The 20,564-nt window shown below is 38.7% G+C and overlaps 1 protein-coding gene across 1 annotated transcript in view; it reads right to left on the bottom strand.

Annotated features, from left to right (window-relative positions):
- Window positions 1–847: 847 nt before the first annotated feature.
- The window catches only part of LOC105938587 (voltage-dependent calcium channel subunit alpha-2/delta-1), a gene marked incomplete in the record, with an annotated part of 88,610 nt that continues 68,893 nt past the window's right edge, over window positions 848–20,564 (bottom strand). The window contains 17 exon segments of the mRNA XM_036150478.1: window positions 848–1,433; window positions 8,202–8,281; window positions 8,817–8,899; window positions 10,016–10,128; window positions 10,831–10,960; window positions 12,904–12,959; window positions 13,323–13,375; window positions 13,480–13,632; window positions 14,586–14,657; window positions 14,775–14,813; window positions 14,920–14,987; window positions 15,099–15,188; window positions 15,666–15,769; window positions 16,825–16,887; window positions 17,464–17,545; window positions 18,535–18,626; window positions 18,714–18,774. Of these exon segments, the coding sequence (XP_036006371.1) occupies window positions 1,397–1,433; window positions 8,202–8,281; window positions 8,817–8,899; window positions 10,016–10,128; window positions 10,831–10,960; window positions 12,904–12,959; window positions 13,323–13,375; window positions 13,480–13,632; window positions 14,586–14,657; window positions 14,775–14,813; window positions 14,920–14,987; window positions 15,099–15,188; window positions 15,666–15,769; window positions 16,825–16,887; window positions 17,464–17,545; window positions 18,535–18,626; window positions 18,714–18,774 (1,376 nt within the window).

Here is a 20,564-nt window from a genome sequence, read left to right as displayed (position 1 = left end):
AACAGTCTTTGATATATTGATCTCATTCACAAGTCATCTTGGCTCCTGAGTCTGGTGATCCAGAAAGGGAACAGAAACAGGGTTGTTAAGGAGAGTCATGCTGGAACACAAGGACAGGTCTGCTTTAGAATTGTTTTCTTTTCTCCCATAATCAAACTGATTGGTTTATTGAGCTGTGGTGTGGACCTCATTTAATTAAAACAACAGCAATGGATTTGACCCATTTCACAAAATATCACTGCAAGGTCTGACATCCCTGCAACAGTGAAATAAGCATTAGCCAAGAGGCATAAATGGTAAAAATACAACACTGGTGCACTGCTTCATTCATATATAAGAATGTTTCGGGCTACTATGTAGGCACTGGGAATTCAATGCATCAAACTGCAGACAACCAAAACTGTCAGTCCAACAACAGACATGTTTGAAAGTACCTAAAAGACTCTGCACAGGGTGCAGTCTGACACATTTAATGTTGTAGCTAAAATACAGATGTACTGTACTCCCGTATGTTAGGAATATCTCAAAAAATAAGGAAATTGTGCACATTCTTGGTGTAAGTTGTGGTCCTTGGTACTGTTTGGGAACTTTGGTGTCAAAGTGATGATGCCGTCTTATGTTCTCTACTGAGCACATGCTGCTACATTAAACACCTAGCAAATAACCAAATGCTAGTTGATTTTGCAAACAAAACCATTAAATAGGAGGAATGTGCATTTATGTGTGTTTATATATATATATATATATATATATATATATATATATATATATATATATATATATATACACACGCACATATTTAATTTTAAACCAAAAGGATAATTAGAACATTTACACTGGTTGAAAAACAAAATCTTTACACCATATTGCCCCATTATGTGTGAAGTATTGTAAGAAACGAACAATGATGACAACTTCACAAATCTATGCTGTCAGTAAACATAAAAATAGTATTTGAGTGGTTTCCAGTTGGCATAGTGGAATAAATTTCCATCTTCATAAATGAAAAAACAACAACTAATGAGGCAGAATTAAAGGGTTTGGTTAGCTCTTACATTTGCACCATAGAGAGGATTACGTTGTAGATGATGTAAATGGTTTCAGCTGATCTCAGTAAATACAGGATGTTTCCTCTTTTAAAAATGATGAGGAGGAAATGGATGAGCACCCTTTGGCATTGGAAAATGGAAACGCTGAGACAGTTTTTTTTTATGTTGCACATGTTTCTGCATACATCCTGTATGGTGCAAGAGGAATGTCTTCTGGCCTCCCATGAAATATGATGATCATCTGCGCATGAGTGAACGTCTGAGTGTGTCTAGGGGTCATGACTGTTGTAAAAATTTGGTGAGCCAGAACACCAGTTGGAGGCCGAGCACAGACCAGCGACTTGGGTTTAGGTGGGTCCCTCCTCCACAATCAGAATCATCCTCCTGTCAGACAAATAATTTAATGAGAAAAATATCGACATATGACATTTAAAAGATTTGTTAAACTATGACCACGACTGCTGTTTCTGCTTCTTATATAATTCAATTGTGGAGAATTGTTGGAAATAAATTTCCTTGAACATTAAAAGTATTTGTAAGGTCAAACTTTTTTTACAAGAAAGCTGGAAAAGGAACATTTCTATTAGACCACTTAATTTTACTTTTAGTTTGTCTTCAGGACCTAATGGTACAAAAACAATGAACTACAGTGCCTTGCAAAAGTATTAAAACAAACATTTTCACATTGTGTGACACTACAACCACAGACTTTAATGCACTGTGTTGGCATTCCATGTGATAGAAGAACACAAATTAAAACATAATTGTGTAGTGGAAAGAAGATGAAAATTTTTGTACAAATAAAAGATTTTGACTGGACAATTCTAACAGATAACTTTAAGGCTGAACAGTGGGGCAGTGGGTAGCACTAGTGCCTTGCAGCAAGAATGTTCTGGGTTTGAATCCAACCCCGGGTCTTTCTGCATGGAGTTTGCATGTTCTCCCTGTGCATGCGTGGGTTCTCTCTGGGTACTCCAGCTTCCTCTCACAGTCCAAAAACATGACTGTTAGGTTAATTGGCTTCTCAAAAATTTCCTTAGGTGTTTGTGAATGGTTGTTTGTCCTGTTTGTCTTTGTGTAGCCCTGCGACAGACTGGCAACTTGTTCAGGGTGTACCCCGCCTCTCGCCCAGTGAACGTTGGAGATAGGCACCAGCAACCCCCGTCACCCCATGAGGGATTAAGTGGGTCAGAAAATGGATGGATGGATTCTAACAGATTCATAAATTTTGATCTACATTTTCAAAGTTTATGTGGCTGTATGATTAGGGTTGTTTTCTTGTTCGAACATTCACCCCAGTTTCAAATCTGTTGCGACCTCTTACATTCTTCCACATTCATATCTGTCACTCCATCCATCTTCTTATGTATTCAGAAAAGCTTCTCTGCTGAGTGTGTCAGAAAAGTGTCTCTGCTGAGAAAAGGGTCCTCACAACATGATGGTGAAACCACTATGTCACTGGGTATGGTGTTTTCAGGGGGATGTGCATTGGCCATTTTCTGTCATGCCTTTTGCATGTAGGCTCAAAAATTGCTCTCATCTGAAAAGAGCACCTTTTTCATGTTTTTTGTGTCCACACATCAAGCATAGAAGGACACATTGCAAGGAAAGACAAACTACGAAACAGACTTCAAGTGGCTGTCCATCAACAATGGTTGTATTTTTCAAGTAATAAAGGGCAAAGTTTTTAGTGCACAACAAATAGTTGTCCTCTCCATAGATATCCTAACCTATGGATCTCCGTTGCTCTTTTGTAGTTATTATAAATGCATATCTAATTAAAACTGTCGTTGCCTGACCTGTCAGTTTACACAAAAGAATGTGACCTTTTCCTTTCATCTCACAAAATTGTGAACTTAATGGAAAAATACATTGACATTTGCAGTTGTAACATGGCAAAATTAAGTACGAGAGGTACATATACTTTTGCAAGGGACTTTAAAATAACGTTTGTAAATTTTATGGAAAAACTGAAACAATAAAACAGCTTCTTGGTAACTTTTACTTGTCTAATATTACTTGTCTTGTCTTCCTACAGACATAAGCTACATATCCCAAGATTGAGATTTTCTGTAGACAGAGTTTAAATACTTAAAACTTTCAAATGACAATTTATATTGCCTTTTTTGGCCTTATTTTGAATTTATGTACTATACTGTTTGAATGCTTCTAATTTTCTTTTGGGTGTATTCTAGACATCTGTACAGGGGCGAATTCTACGGGAAAGAGATGACAGTCTTTTTCATTTTATTCAAAGAACAGGAAACCCACTTGATGCTTCCTCTGTTTAATCCAGTGACAAAACGGACTGGCCTCGACACTAACTGTCTTCCTGTGAGGTGCTGAGCCAAAATAAAAAAAAGCAGCTTCAAACTGGAAAAGGGCAAACCCACTTTTACTCTGTTTACCTACTTCCTCTGTCATTCCTCCGCTCCCCTTTGCTTCTCTAGAAGGCCTCTCCGTAACATAAACACACACTCACATGAATCAGTGGCCTGTTAGGTGTATGATTGTTGCAACACAATGAAAGGGAGGATTCACAAAGGTGTGGGAAACATTTTTTACCAAATATTTAGACATCCTATGAATTGTTCAATGTTGGGTTGGAATGCAGTTATGCTAAATTTGATTTGTGCCACCTTGCTCCTTTGCTTTATTGCATTTCTTAAAATGGCATAATACAAAAACCTCCAATGGACCTTTTCAGCTGCATCTACATGATCTGCATTTGTTATTTGTTTAAGATTTGCAATAGAGTACAATAAGCCTGAAAATGTTTGTGTTGTCTTGGTGTCAGTGGCTTTAGAGGGCCACTCACACCAAATCTTGTCACAAACTTCGGATGAGATCCAGAGTTAACAATGGAACTTTCCAATCTGCACTGTGTTTAATGATGCCGCAGAATGAAATAATGGCAACATTTGAGTGATCTAATCTTTAGCTCATGTTAAATTGTCATTGAGGCCATGGGAGTTGATATCACTTCATTCTGATTGAATTAGAACATTTGAATGGTTGCTTAAAAGCCAGTGAATGTGCCGGAGTCATCATGTTGAATCAAAAGGGTTACACAATCAATAATTTTCTTACTTATAAGAGTCTAACTGGATCTAAAACTTGTACAAAATTCAATAACTTTGAGTTCAGAAAGTGCTATGACTGTCTCCTTCCTTCCTTGTCTTTCTGTGTTGCCCTGCGACAGACTGGCGACCTGTCCAGGGTGTACCCCGCCTCTCGCCCAGTGAACGCTGGATATAGGCACCAGCAACCCCCGCGACCCCATGAGGGATTAAGCGGTTTGGAAAATGGATGGATGGATGGATGTCTCCTTCACTGCAAAAACGGAAATAAAAATAAGAAAAATCTACTTGAAATGAGTACATTTATCATTGATTTGAGCAGGTAAATAAGATGATCTGCCAATGGAATAAGATTTTGGCACTTAAAATTGGAACAACTCATCTCTATGATCTTATTTCAAGTACAGTATATCTTATTTTAGGGGTCAAAATACTTGTTCCATTGGCAGATAATCTTATTTACCTGCTTAAGTTATTTTTAGTTCTGTTTTTGCAGTGTTAATATGGTTTAGTTAAGTTATCATGTCACAAACAGATTGCTCAGCTAAGGTAGCAGGCAAGTGCTGGTGTTTCTGTTTTTGGATGACTTTGACTTTTGGATGTCAAGAAGGTCGGCAAAGACACCACTTCTCTCAAAGAAAAAGCTAAAGGACAGAATGATATGTAGAATCTACAAAAATTGGATTGCTAGAAAGTGTGGTATAGGTAATATCTCTTACAAAGCCCCCTTTAGATTGTTTTGGAGATATAAAAGGAAAGATCTGTTAGGAGCAGGAAAGGTGTTCCAAACACAATGGAGTACCATATTAAATGGGGATAGTAAAAGCTAAATTACTTTCAGAGCATTGAAATGTTGGATTGATGAATATGACACTTTCTCAGAGCTTAATTGAAAACCTGTAGTCATTTCTAAATAAACCAGAAGGTAAATCAAACAGAGCTTTGTGAAAAAGCTGGCAACCACTAAACCAGGGCAAATGGCAAAAACACTGAAAGAAATGCCGGCAGTAAGTCAGACTCATTTTCCAGAGAGAGTTGGACTCCGCCAAGGTTGCCCTTTGTCACCAATTCTGTTCATAATTTTTATGGACAGAATTTCTAGGCGCAGCTAAGGTGTTGAGGGGATCTGTTTTGGTGGCCTTGGGATCGCGTCTCTGCTATTCGCAGATGACATGGTTCTATTGGCTTCATCAGGGCATGATCTACAGCTCTCACTGGAGCGGTTCGCAGCAGAGTGTGAAGCGGCCGGGATGAGGATCAGTGCCTCCAAATCCGAGACCATGGTCTTGAGCTGGAAAAGGGTAGAGTGCCTTCTCTGGGTTGGGGAGGATGTACTGCCCCTAGTGGAGGAGTTTAAGTATCTTGGGGTTTTGTTCACAAATGAGGTGAAGATGGATTGGTGCGGCATTTGCTTTTAAGCGGGCGCTGCAAAGGTCCGTTGTGCTAAAGAGAGACCTGAGCCAAAAGGAAAAACTTTCGATTTACCGGTCAATCTACGTTCCTACCCTCATCACCTTGGCCCACCCAGTGGGCCGAGGAGAGCAGGATGGGGGGATGGGCTTTACACTTAGTGGAGACCTGAGATGTCCCAGGCGAGGGGGCAGACCAACCCAACCTGGTACACAGGTACACTGTGTACACAGGTACACAGTCCCATTCACACGTCCCCACCCTAGTGCCCCACACACAAACACTAATACCTCCCTTCCCAAAGAAAAAGGGGGCCACAGTACACACACTCTCACTCACCACACACATCCTATTCTCCTAGGTCCAGGCACCGGGACCCCAGAGGGGTATCCGGCCCCCAAACCCGTGAGGTGAACCCAAACATTAAGATGGGGGGGGGACCCCACAATCCCTGAGGAGCTCCCTCCCCCACACACGGCTCGCCATACGTAAGCCCTACTCCATATTCCGGGAGACAGCAAAAGAACCAGACCCAGCCCAAGCCGACCTCTAGGACCCAATGCACAGCCCAGACCCCGACCAGGAGGACCGCTTCTTCTCCAGGCCCCGGACTCCGGATGGTAATCGGAGGGTGTGAGAGAGACCCCAAGCCTGCCTCTGGCTGCTCAAATGTCCTGTTGTTGCACATTGTCCTCAAGTGTGTTTAGAACTGGGAGGGCCAAAAAGGGGGTGCCTGGCACTGCCCCACCCTCCAGAAGGTAACAGGTGCCAGCGACCCCCCTCCCCCTTGCATGCTACCCAGAACCCCTCTTAGGTCTAAATGCAAATGGAGGCAGAGGAAGCCACCAGGGGTGAGGCCTACACAATCAACCCGCCGTTCCCCCAGATGCCTTACCCCCCTCCCCCCAATTACTGCCCTACATATATGTGTGTTTTGAGAATGTTATAAATTAAAGTGTCTAACATGTATAATAAAATCGGGGTCAAGGACATCACCAGACAGCAGACCCCTGTTCCTCAGATAGAGAGAGCCAAGACAAGGAGCCGGAGCCATCCAACCAACTCCCCTCCCACCCCCGTCCAGAGGAAAGAAACATTTTAAGAAATCCACCCCAATACTAGCATTCTAACAACTCCCACACCACATATGACGACAGACATCCAGGCTGGGTTCACGCCACCCCCCTCCCCTCCCATCCCCCCACTAGCAGAATGCACCCCCTAAAGGGGAGAGCATCTGCCATGAGATGTTAATGTTCATACCCCCACCACCACCACCAAGCTAGACAGGCCCACCAGTGCACCAGAGGCCCCAGGTACGGCCAGACACCTGGGCATACACAGACCCAAACCCCCAGCAACTTGCTCCGCAGAACCCAAGCCCCCAAGGCCCTGCCAGGAAACCCACCTGAGGGCAACACACTCGAGGAACCCAGAGCCCCAGACCCACCCAGGAGTAGCACAGCTACCCGGCCAGTTATCCAGGTCTGCTGCTGCAGAACCCCCCCAAGAAACATTGCAAGTGGTCACCAGAGGCTGCCCAAGGCTCCCAAAGCCCCACCCTAGCAGGGGCCACAGGCCCCGGCACAGGATACAACTCAGTCCCGTTGAATATAAGTTCCTGATATTCAATGTCTTTACTCTTCCATTAAAGGGGAAGTCCAGTCAACAAGGAAAAACCACTACACAATCAACATTTGTTTACCGACCAGAGCGGCGGAGGGATACGAGACACTTAAAAACATTGCTCACTGTTGCAAAGCCCACTTATTTTATACAACTTTGGTCTTATTTTTTCTAAAGTCGCTTGTACATTTAATGAGTTGGGGGTTGCAGTTTATTTGGGCTTATTTCTGAAAGAGAAGTCGATTTTTTTGGGCTCTAAACTAAGTGACAACGAAATATCCCTCCACTTCATAACGCACTGCAGCTCATCCTGACAGCAGCAGAGAGAAAACTCAGGAAGAGCCGATCTGCCCATATTTTCTGCATATTACGGTTACAATAGCTGATGATAACTGCTGAAAGTAGATTAGGCGGTGCAGATCACCATTTTGTGCAGAGATTGGTTCTAAAGATGAATTTTATACTCATCTTATAACATTGAAGAACCCAACCCATAAACCATACTTTAATCCTTATTTGTTGTATTTTTATGTCTCTAAAATGTAAAATGAGTATTCATTTAAATTTAAATGCTTAATATCTTGTCTATCTCTGTTTAAGGGGTTAAAAAAATATTTCGGCATAAAAACTGATATTTATTTACAAGGGGACAGATAGGGCATTGGGACTTGCTCTACAGCCGATCCCGCGACCTGATGTCACAAACTGGGAGGAGGCAGTACTGTTCTTCTTGCTACAACTTTAGGCTCCAAATCCCTGTGACTTCAAACAGAATATACAAAGGTAAAAAAAATAAAAAATAAATAAAGAGCATTAGGAAACCATAGTCTTTATTTTGTATTTGGTAGAGTTGAAAGTCTATTACTAAAATGTATGGATCTTCAAATTAAAACTGGTTCAATTATAACAGAGCAAAAATAAAATTTTAAAATGGAAAGAATAAATCCAAATTGATTAAATCAGCTTCAAAGATCAACATGCAATTGTTCAACCTGACTGGAAAAAGTGTGTAAAAACGATTTGTGATGGAACTGACCAAGCAGTCAGAAACAGAAAGAAGAGCAGAGGTATGGTGCTGAGTGTGGAACCTCGGCTGATTGGGCACAATGGCTCATCCTTGGGATGCAGAATCACAAAAAAAAGAATAAAAGGTGATGAGAAGGTGATGTAAATAAGCATTTAGGCCGAAACACACCAAACCATCCAATCCTACGGAAAATCACGTCATAGCAATTAGATATAGCTAAAGTAAATGGGGTTGCAGGAAACCAGCTTGCAGTTTTTCTTAAGCTCGAGTATAACTCAGCCTTACATTTACTGCCTGGCTTGTTAATGCTGCAGAATTTGTGTTACCTACTCTCGCGTGAATACTTGATCTCATGAGTCCAGTGACCGATAGAGGGAACCTCTACGCAGCCAATTGGTTAGGAAAAAAAGCTAAGGAAATGCACAACTGTCCGTCAGATTGGACAGATTGAGTGGTTTGATGTGTTTCAGCCTTTAGTAAATAAAAAAATAAAAAATAAATAACAAAACATGAGTAAAATGATAGGAAATGAAAGAGTGGGCAAGTATGACTGGTTTTACTAGCTACAGAAAGAAAATTTACTTTTAAATGATATTCTAAGCCACATGTATCTTTGTCCCTTACATTTTCATTGTTGTCAAAGCACACATCAGGCCCTTTACGGTATCTGGGGTTCTCAGCCAGCTCACAAGGGTTTGGTCCTTCAGCTGAACACACACTCAGGAAAAACAAGCAGCTATCAACATTGGATGTTTACCACCTGTCACCCAATGCAAAATCCATTTAGAATTTAATCTGTACAGGTGATGCATATTCTGTATATCCTTATGTTCTGTTTGAGTCATATTTTTTAACTTGTTAATTTTTCTTTATTAACTGTTACGTTTTTTTTTAACAGTTGCGTCACACTATTCACTGCAGAATAGCTAAACAATGTCATTGACTTCCGACTGACCAATTTTGCATAGCCGCCGTTTTTTATTTTTGCTGTGATTTTGTAGTCCTAGCTCAAGGACAAGTCAAAATGTTCAGTTGTTGGGTGTATTAACCCACACAATTCATTCCCACCGTCCTCCAGCATACTATAAAAATGGCCAAACGGGGTGGAGTGGAACGCTCTATGACCTGTAGGGAGGTATGGTGTGAAGTACCAAATACGCATTCATAGGACTGCACCAAAATGAGATGCTCTCAGACGAACCTCAGAACAGTGGGAAAAGTGGGGCTGTGAAGCTACAATAACAAGGAATTTGACTAACAAAATTATTTAAATGACTGTAGATCACCTGATTTAATTTTCTCCAGACAGTTATTGCTTATTTTTACTTTAAAACATTTATTTACTATCAGGAAATTTAAATTGTGTTCACATTTATCAGAATTTCTGACCGAGCAGGATATCGTACTGTTGGCCCATGTTGCAACCTAACAAGTATCTATAGTAACAGATTTACTATCACGTAAACAAGATGACAAATACAGCCTCTTTCAAAAACATACAATAAATATATAAACACAAACCTAATTTACAAATGCACTCTAAGTTCACAAATACTATAGCCTGATGGTAGCCTGTAGCTCAAGTGAATTTACACAAAGGACTCTCATTCAGGAGTGGTGTGAGACTATATTTCATATGCTGCACATCTGGTTAACTGTTCAAATCTGAAAAGCCACTGGGGAACTACTACAAACTCCTTAGGTGTGTGTCCTTGTATTGACAGTTTAAAGCCTCACCATCCTGTGGGTGATGGATGTCGAACTGGAAAGCACATAAGAAGTGGAACTCTGGTTATTTTTTACAAGCCAAAAGAAAAGGATACAGGGTTGCTCGGCCTGTCGCAGTGGCCGGGGGTCACACGATAAACATGTCGCCTTGGCATCAGTGATCAGAAACACAAGGTTGGTGTTTGGAAGCTTCTCAGCACGGTACATCCTAAAAAGTCCAGAAATTAATCAGTTATATTTAAGAAATATATTCTTTGTTGAAACAACCTAATGCACTGTTTCTGTAAATATCTAACATTAATAATATCTGTTTATATTTTAAATATGCAATTATGTGGTACAGTTGTGCACATTCATAAAGTGTTTTTCTCTTGATATTTAACATTTTATGGCAGACATTAAAATGTCTCTGCGACTACAGCTGTTACCTTTGCGGAGTAAAGCATCAGACTCATGAGACTCATAACAGTCAGTTATAGCCACATTTAACCCCCCACTCAGCACTATATGAAACAAAAGGGAGGTTATAGCGAAGTAAATGTGCAGCGTTCTAAAAATTAGCATGTCTGAAGGATTGCTGCAGAGAGAATAAAGAAAAATAGGCAAAAGCCTTTGCTTATTCCTAAGTCATTCTGGTCGCTGAAAGATCAGATCGTCTGTGTTTGATCAAGGCTCATAAGTAAAAAGCTGCTTAAAATCAGGCAGGGAAATGAAGAGAGGCCAAGAAACTAACAGTGTTTTCTGGCAGTCTTCAGGGTTTGCTAAACGGACCAACGTTGGATGAGGGATAAAATTTGGAAAATCCTAAACAGCGCATCCTATTAGAGGGATAGTCAGAAAGAATAACTGACATACAGTATGAGCAAATCCAGATCTGATGCATGATATTCCTATAAATAAACAGACGTACCTGGAGCAGTTTCCACAGTCTAGTACACCTGAGTATGATCTTTCATCATTGTCAAAAAAGTACTGAGTCTGCTCAGTGATGCAGCTTTCTTTGAACATGGCATCTGGTATTTCGTCATCAGCTGACTCCACTGAAAAAAAAACACATGTTGCAGAGATGGACCAGTAAGCAGTAGTAAGGTAAAAAAAAAAGTACAGTGCAATAGTTCTGAAACCTGCAAGGGTTCTTGCAGCCAGGTTTCATAAAGTTAAATTTGAGACCTATTATTTTTTTTTATCATTATTTTGAATGAAATCTAAGACCAATACAACACAATACCTGAAAACGTCCAATGGGTCCATACATTAACAAGGAAACCTTTTTATCTTCATCAACTGATATATAAAAAAGATTCAACATTATTAGCCTATCTGACTAATATAGGCTGTAATGAAAAAAGAAAAAAAGTTAATAAGGTTCTTAAAAAAGAACCTTATTTCAGACTAAACACCAGATTCACTATACCATTTATAAAGAGACACTGTACAGATATAACTTACAACGGAAAAACGGCGAGATAAGCTTTCTTCATTGAGATCATCAGCAAAAATATTAATAATGCTTGTGCATTTGCCACAGTAGACTGGTAACCAAACTCTCTTGTTGCTGTGGCATCTGAACTCAACTCCACCAGGGCCTGCAAATGAATTTGCTAACTTTACTGAGAAAATCAAAAAGATTCTGATTCTTGTACAACTTAAGTCATATTGCACCTCAACAGGGAAATTTATTTTGATCGAATGTCTTTCATAATTAGACTAATTTGGGAGCTTACCTAATACACCTTACTGATACTTACTTGCTCACTTACACTGATTATTTTGCAGTCTCAGGACTTTTGGCGGTGGTCAGAGGGCCTGGTGGCGGCGGTGCATGGCAGCCTCGCCTCTGTCAGTCTGCCCCAGGGCAGCTGTAGCTACTAACATAGCTCACCACCGTCAGGGTGTGAATGTGTGTGTGAATGGGTGAATGACTAAACTGCAGTGTGAAGTGCTTTGGAGGTCGTCAAAGCGCTATACAAGTACAAGCCATTTACCATTTTACACAGCAATTGCCACAAAAACAGTACAACTGGCATATATCAAGGCTGTTGTCAAAAAGCTTATGCAGGATAAGCATAAAAAAGAAAAAGAGGGGTATCCATCAAAACACTTTCACATATATTACATTGTTTGAAAATAGGATTTGATTTATTTTCGGATTTTTTAATTTCTTTTTAACATTTCTTTCATTCTCGGACAAGTCTTATGTCCGCATTTCCAGCTCTGTATGTCCAGGTTTTGGCTGCTTTCATGCTTCATATTTCTACGTCTTGGAGTAAGACTGGAGCACTTTCACACCAAACTTGATGGTCCTATTGCAAAGTTTATGGTGAGTGTCTTATCACTTTCGACCAAGAGCGAAAATAGCCAAGTTTTGTTAAAAAACAACTTCAGGGTTCAGTACCTTTGTTGTAATTGCATTTATTACCCCTATGTAAGTATTCTGAAAAAAGAACTGAATTGTGTTAAAATGATGCAGTTTCATATGCTTAGTGGTGCACAGCACTATGCCTAGAAGACCCACTCTTCTTCCATAATCTTGAAAGCTGTTGAAGGTGCTGAAAATGTTTGCTACTCTAATGCAAGACTAAAACTAATGGTAGAGGTGCAAAAACCTGACACCTGTGTGGGGAATTTAAGCATATTGTTGGTAGCGTTGCTGTAGTATTAAAAATAAAGGGTATTGATTTATTTGGCATGGATGATGTACATTAATAAACATTGCTGTAAATGCACCAGAAGTAGCCAATAGGCTGTTTTTCATCCAGAAAAAAAACTGCAGTGGCATGATTGCCTTGTCATTGAAATAAATATCAAAATCTACAAAGATCTATGCCCTTGTGAACAGTCGTGGAGGCCATTAAACCTGGGCAGTAATTTTAAATACACTGTAAAAGGGGCTTTAATGGGTACAAATAATTTTAATTAGATACATTTTCTGCATGGTAGTTCTCATGCCGTTCAAAAAAAAAGAAAAACAAATTCATCTTACCTGCTTCTAAAAGGTTAGGAAACAGAAGACCGAAGAAAAGCTGACGAAGTATTGACCTAAGACATAGGAGAAATGAAAGACAAAAGGAAAATTGCAGCTTGTGAACATGTGTTTTAAACATTTTTACCTTGTTTATAATCAAAAGCTCCTTGGAAGAAGCAGCTCATCTGTCTGAGTTTAGAGTCACTGCTGATGTAAATGTCATGGGAAATATTAGCCAATCCACATTAGAAAATGGTTATACTGCATTTAGCCAGAATACGATGCAGTATAAAGTTGTGTAACTTTCCAAATCCCAGCATGACCAAGCCAGAACCTCTTCCAATATAATAAAGTCAACTCAATGAGTCTATTCTCACTCTTAAATGCTAACACAAACGGACAAGAAAACAACACAAGTACAGAAACTGAACTCTCACCAAGCAGCACTAGAGGCCCACCAGCCAATACTGAGCAAGTCTGCAATAGTAGGCTGGAAAAAAAAAAAAAGAACGGGGACATTTACAGCATTTGGTCACTTAAAATAAGATGCATGTGTACATAAAAAAAACAAACAAAAAAGAACACTTAACTAACCACATATATGGAGCGGGGTCCTGCTGCTGCCTTATTGTCTTTTTCTGGGTCACACACGGACTGATAGTCATATGTCTTGTTGAAAGAGTACAGGGATGTGTTGACTAAGTTTATCATCAGCACTGGATCCACCTCACCGAAGAACTGACCTATCTAGATGGGATTATACGTAAAACACATACATGAACAGAACAATGAAACACTAAGTATGGTAAATCTCAGCTCAAAGGAAAAACCTGCACATGTCTCCGGTTTTCTCTAAAATCATTTACCCATTCAAAATAAGTCTATGAGAGCAATGAATTCAGAAACAGTAAGCACAATCAAAACCACACAAAGTAAAACAAATTAAAAACACTCAAAAATATATTAAATATTTATATTATTTTTACATTTTAAAAGAAAAAAGATAGTAGAAAAAAAAGAATCAAAGGCCTGAAAATGATAGAATGATAGAGTTGTAGCTGCATTAAAGAAAGTACCTGTCCTGTCTTGAATGACATGAAATGTTTCCAAGCCCAATCTACCATATATTCTACCCCTGACAGGCAAGGGCGAAGGGCAGCCAAAAAGGAGCAGCGTTAACGTAGTGGAGCAGACGTCTCAAATTCCCAGGAGACACCCTTCACTGCAGCCTCCATTACTGACTAAAACTCATTTGCCTTCCCTTTGAACTTTATATGGTGACTTGTGCCTTGCTTTAGAGAAGGATTCTCTGCTGTCCTGTCAGATTATAGCTCTGAGCAAAAAACAATCTTGGCCATTCTTATAAGTTACTGAAGCCATAAAGCCTTTATTTCCGCACTGTATCAGACTGATTATGACAAAAGCAAAAATAACCGAGTGTCTGAAGAAACAATACTAAACAAAAGCAACAATAAAACTTATTTTAACAATTTTAAGATAATATGGGACAAGGTAAGATATGAAAAGATAAGATCAGACAAAGTAAAATGAATTAAGCTTGGACAAGTCAAGATGTAGTTAGCTAAACTAAGATAATTCAAGGTTAGGCAAAGTGAAGGTAAACTAAACTGAGATTATATACCCTCAAATATTATCATTGAAGATAAAATAGGATAACATAAGTGTTTGTGGTGATTCACCAGAGAGATATACTCTTCTTGATTTGACATGAGAAGAAATCCTCCATCATCTAAAATTACACAATCCACATGCTGCAAAAGATAAATACATAAACAGTTAAGTAAAAAAATGGACACCATAACGCTCAGGATGATGTATTATGTTTTATAAATTAAATTGTTTGGTTAATTTATTATAAATAGATATACCTTGTCATTCCTGAGACAGCCACAAATCTCATCCTTGCACTAGAAAAGGAAAAAAATAGCGACAAAATTAGTCATTTTATACAGAATGGCTAAAATTACTTAAATATTTAATCAATGCACAGCACATTTTATTCAGAGTACTTACATTAAGTTTCAATGTTGCATTGATAAAACTGCTCATCCAGAATGAGACATTGAGTTTGACTCCCACCACTAAAGAGCAAACCAGAAAACACAAAGGCTGTCTGTCAAATTTCTTTATCATTAGGAAACAATCACTGTTTTGTTTTTGTTTTGTTTTTGTTTTTTTTTTGTAAAACTGACCTGCTGGTTTGAGCATGACTTCATCGAGGAAGAGGTCTATTGCTTTGCTCACCAGTATACCAGATTCAGACACAGGCTCCCTGACCTCTGCTGCAGTTTCAAACAATTGCACAAGGGAAGATAAACACTTTTGATTACAGCTTATTTGAACAAGAGTATGACAACATTTGAGATTATTTTTTTCTGTTAAATCAACAAATACTGGACTTTTTTGTTAAAAATACATTGCTTTTTCTTTCTTCAGTAATTTAGCAAAGTGAAATTTATGAAAACAGAGCATGTGTTAATCCAGTCAAGTGTACTGTAGCTGTAGCACTGACATTTGCCAGTCCTGATGTCTGTTAGAAAGATCAGTGGGGGATGACAGGATGTATACAGAGGAAGGGGGAGTGATAGTGGGGATGTGCACTGAAAAGCCCAGCGGGAAAAGAACAAGGATAAAGTGAATGATATCAGAGGCCAAATAGTCTTTTGGTTGCCAATAAAGTTGGGATCATGTCCAAAGGCAGTGAAGCCCATCCACAGTATACAAGACCCTATTTAAGATCCAAACAAGTGCACACTTACTGTTAAAATACGGAGCTGTGAAAATATATATCTCATTATCCAAGGTCCTCTTGTAGAAGCTGGACTCATATGTCTCAGGATTCTCTGTCCATTCTTCTCCAGCACTGGAAACAGTATTATGTTAAATAATGATAAATAGTGAATTTAATGAGAATAAACCCCAAATAATATTTTAGGTGCATTCTCCTTTAGATCATGATCATCACTATTTTTTTTTTTTAATTGAAGCCATCTAGGCATTACACTCAAATGACACATTATTAGGTACACACTTGAAGCAGGTGGGCTTGAGCTACATAATACCAAACCTGGTGTCACTCCTGTCATCTAAGAACGAGACAGTTTGGGAACCAAATGTTGCTATTAGCGGATTGGAAAACATCCTTTGGTCTGGTGAGTATTGATTTCGGCAGCTTCAGAACTTGGCATAAATAACATGAAAACATTGAGCAATTCTGCCTCGTTATCAATGATTCATGATGGGTGTGTTGGTGTAATGCCATATTTTCTTGGCACAGTTTTGGAGGGCCATGGCCTTTACGAACATTGTTGCCAAGCATATTGATCTTTTTATAATCACAGTGAACCCATCTTCTAAAGATGGCTACATCTAACCCGATAAAGGCCCATTTATTCACATAAATAGGTCCCCCAATTAATAACGCTTTCAAGCGTCGCTAGCCTCATGCTTCCAATAAATTTATAAAGCTGGCATGATGTTAGGCAAGGTAGTGACTACAGTGCAATTCTGAATTAATTGGATTAGCAAAGTTTCAGACAACTATAAAATGCATCAGCCAGAAACAGTTTGAATGCAGAAATTCCCCTATTTATATAATTGTCTTCATCTCCTTAGTTCCTTTTACTGATTACACTTGGGCTCTAATGTGCTACACTGCCTCAATAATAACTGTTGGTTTTGGTTGGTGTGGACTGCTTTACATTGTAGATTGATCAAGCCATTTTCAGTTGTGCCCCTCAACACAAGTAAAAAAACAAAAGAAAAAAGCATGCTATTCTCAGTGAGAACAGTTCTCGTACATGACTTGTGAAGTCTGGCAGCATATACTCCTCATTTCTTATCTTATGATGACATTCCAGTGTTAGTACACATAGGGCTACACACTAAAAGAAAATAAATAGAAATGTAGGAGAGTACCTTCTTGGATAAACTCTTGTGATTCCTCCATCTGTTGCGACAAATCTCGCTACTATTCCATCTCTGAAAACAGAAAATAACAGAAAATCACATCTGAAATTGAATGACACAATCAATTGCAAAACAAGTGTGTAACCTCTTGAAGTTAAAGATATACATTTACATTTAAGCTTGGTCACTTGTCTTTGGTTCGTATGTTCTAATGATTAACAGATACCCTTCAGAATGTGTAAACGTGTGTTGAGATTATTTCAGACATATGGGCACATAATAAAAGGGAACACACTGATGTAATTACTTTGTTTTCCTCCCAAAATAGCTTGTCTTGGCTAGGTTCAGCATGCTGGGTGTAATATGCTTTTTTGCAATGCTTTCATCATGTTTCACTAGAAAGATTAGACCAAATCATCCATAATAGAGCGAAAAAAGCTGAAACTTTGGCTTTGTTTGCCAATAAATAGAGCATGAAACAAGTATCGGCTCTCAAAGTTCAGAGAAAGAATGTACAAATGTAGCATGGAATGACATACAAGAAGATATTGTTTTCATCAAACCAAGGCTATGCATGGGTCTGCAATGTAAAGAAGATTGCATATTTAAATGGATTAAACCATAAAAACTGGAATGTTTGGCACTCACACTGCCTGTTCTTTCCAAACTTTAACCAGTTCAGCTGTCAGACCTGCATCCAGGATCAGTCGTTTCACTAGGGACTCATTGCCTATGGATAAAATATTAGATACATTTAACATATTGCTGGTGGTGCAACACCACACAACATATACAAGGATTTTTGGTAACATAAATGAAGGCCCTGTTGATAGATACAGTATGTATATGAATAATCAACATTCTATGTATAAGGAATACTGGTTGTATACCACTGGTACACTGAGCCTGGAACCCTTTTTATCAGCCAACAGTAAGGCTACCAGTGATTTAGTATATAAAGGTAATAGTCAGTGAAAAAGAGAAGCCAACACTTTTTTTTCTTAATATACTGAAACATGACATCATGGCATTTTTAAGAAAATCATCCAGGGGGATGACCTAAGTGGCCATTACATGTTAGAGATCAGACAGTATTATGTGAACGACTGGCTGTTAGGAGGTAGATGATGACAAGGGATTGAGTTTCAGCCTTTTTATCATGGGAAATAGTTTTTGAAATGAAATCATCTGAAGCAGTGTCTTTACAGTTACTGCTCACTTCCAATGCAGCAACTCTCTGGTGTTGCTTTAAATAATGCATAAAGCTTTTAATGAATAATCAAAATAGCATACTTAAGAGGAGCATCAATGCCTGAGAATTTAATTTGGCCTTGGGTTAAAATGGATCAAACATATTTTAATCCATTTGCTGGATAAGGGTAAACCATATCCGAGGTGAGATCCATTAGAGGGCAACAAATCAATCACCATGATTCATTGTGCAGCATGACTTCATTGTGCTTCTAGGAAACCCTGAACTCACCCTGTTTTCCCTGAGATCATAATATATAAACAACGATGGCAAACCTGTACTACTTATATATTCCAACAAAAATGAGATTTTATGGCACAATGTAAAAAAAAACACTACACTTTTTGGAGGTAAAACTGTGGGACATTGTCTCTAAAATTCAAACTGAAAACAAACACTGCATGACACTAGCAAAACTGCTACAAATGTGCCAACTGAGGCTACAGTGAAAGAGTTGCATGACTCACATGCATCTGTAGTATTTCTATCAATGTACTGGTTGAAGTCGAGGAGAAACTGGGTGTTGTTGAGTGACAGCTTCAACTCTTTGCAGTATTCCCTAAAGAAACATGTTCAGTTTGAATAACTTTCCCATGTCTTATCCTGTTGTTTTATTGACTTGTGCAATAATGTAAATCCTACTCACCTTGGGGCAATGTAGGTGTAACCAAACTCATCAAACCTCTCCAGCTGCAAAGTCTCCATGGCTTTTGAAAACAAAAGTCACTATTTTAGCCTCATAAGCAGTCACATTATGTAGAATATTTATACATATGCACACATATAGATATATCAATGATCCTTAAGAATATGGCTATGGAAAAAAAAGTGACACTCCTCATCTTATTGCACTGGATTTTTCACTTTGAATGAGTGCTGTTATCAAATGTGCTTTTTATGGCTGATAAAATCTCCCATGTGGTGACAGAACCTCCTTCAAAGTAGCCATCTATCTCACATAAGTAGGGCTAGAAAGTAGACAGCAGTGATCTACAATTGTATTTTACCCATTCTTACCTCCATATCATTCAAAAAGTAAAAATCAGAAAGATGTAGTTGCAAACATGCCAATTGAGTTCAATAGATGAACACAATTTTAGCCATTACACATGTGACAGAGAAAAATATTAAAATGTTTATTTACAGAAAGTCCTGGTCACCATATGAAGTATTTCTTCAAAATCGCAACAGTGTCTGAACCAATTAAGGTACAAATAACAAAGTCGAGATAATGCACATAATTACAAAATGTAAATATAGAATGATTCATCTCTTTAACGGCTTTCTCGTAAGAGAAAAATACCTGCAGCATGTTTCGACAAGTCACAGACTGGTTTGTACAGAAACATATTTTCAGACAACTCTTGTCATGATGAATACCTGGTATAAAAGACTTAAACTTGTGATTATTTTGCAACGTTTAAACTGTGAAACTTTATTACAACCAGTTCAAAGACAGGAAAAACTTGTAATATTACCAGATTTTTATCAGTGTCTGAGAGATGTCTCCCAAAGATAATTACAACCCATACAGGGGAAGATTCTCAGTCATCCAGGTCATGATCATTCCAAAAAAAATAATTAAAAACGCTTCCCATCCAAAACGCTTTCTCAATTCAAATGTCTGGAGTAGTGTGGAGTTCCAAGCTTTATATTATTGCCCAACAATATATTTTTTTTATATTGTAGGGCAATAATATAAAGCTTGGAACTCCACACTACTCCAGACATTTGAATTGAGACATTTTTCTGGATGGAAGGTGAAATGTCTTCAAACTTCGGAAAGAAAAAGCCCAGTTGTTTTGTTCTTTTAATTTTTTTGGTACAACCCATACATACACCACAAGAACAGAGAAATGAGTTCTCTCTCTCTCAGGTACACAAGGAAAAATTTACAACATTCTGTTCTTGCAGCTCTGGTTTGAGGATTATTTTAGCTTGTTCTACACACATGATCTGGGCAGAACATTTGTCTTGACTGATGTGTGAAAACTATTGTGTAATGTTTAGAAACAGGAAGTGAGTGTGGTTATTACACTGATGCTGCATTGGGATGGACCTATGAGGGTTCAGGAATTTTGGACTTTAGTTCTTGTGAAATATGAAGTGTGCTGGCCAGAAAGAACTTTATTCTTGGTTTTGCCACCTTTAGTAAAACAGCACATTTCTCTGTACGTCAATTCCTACAAAATGTTATTATTAAGTAGGATTGTTTTTTCTTTTTGTTATTTGTGCATCAAAATACCAGGAATATAAATTAACGATTTGCTCTCATGATCTTTGTCTGTCTGCACTCTATTGCAACTCCCATGTTCCGTTGTAATGAGCTCCATGGACCTGCAAGCCTGCTTTATCACTCTGCTGTAATCAAGCTCACAGCACACACCATTTCCTGGTCTTTATAATCTCACTGCAGACAGCAAGCCCCTGCCAGATTATTGAAAGCTTTTGCCAGTAGATGCCGAGCAGCTTTTCCATGCCTGATCTTCATGCTAAG

This window comes from Fundulus heteroclitus, chromosome 2, assembly GCF_011125445.2.
Source record: "Fundulus heteroclitus isolate FHET01 chromosome 2, MU-UCD_Fhet_4.1, whole genome shotgun sequence".
Lineage (NCBI taxonomy): Eukaryota > Metazoa > Chordata > Actinopteri > Cyprinodontiformes > Fundulidae > Fundulus > Fundulus heteroclitus.
Note: the sequence above shows the minus strand (reverse complement) of the source record. Positions and strands in the feature narration are given on the sequence as shown.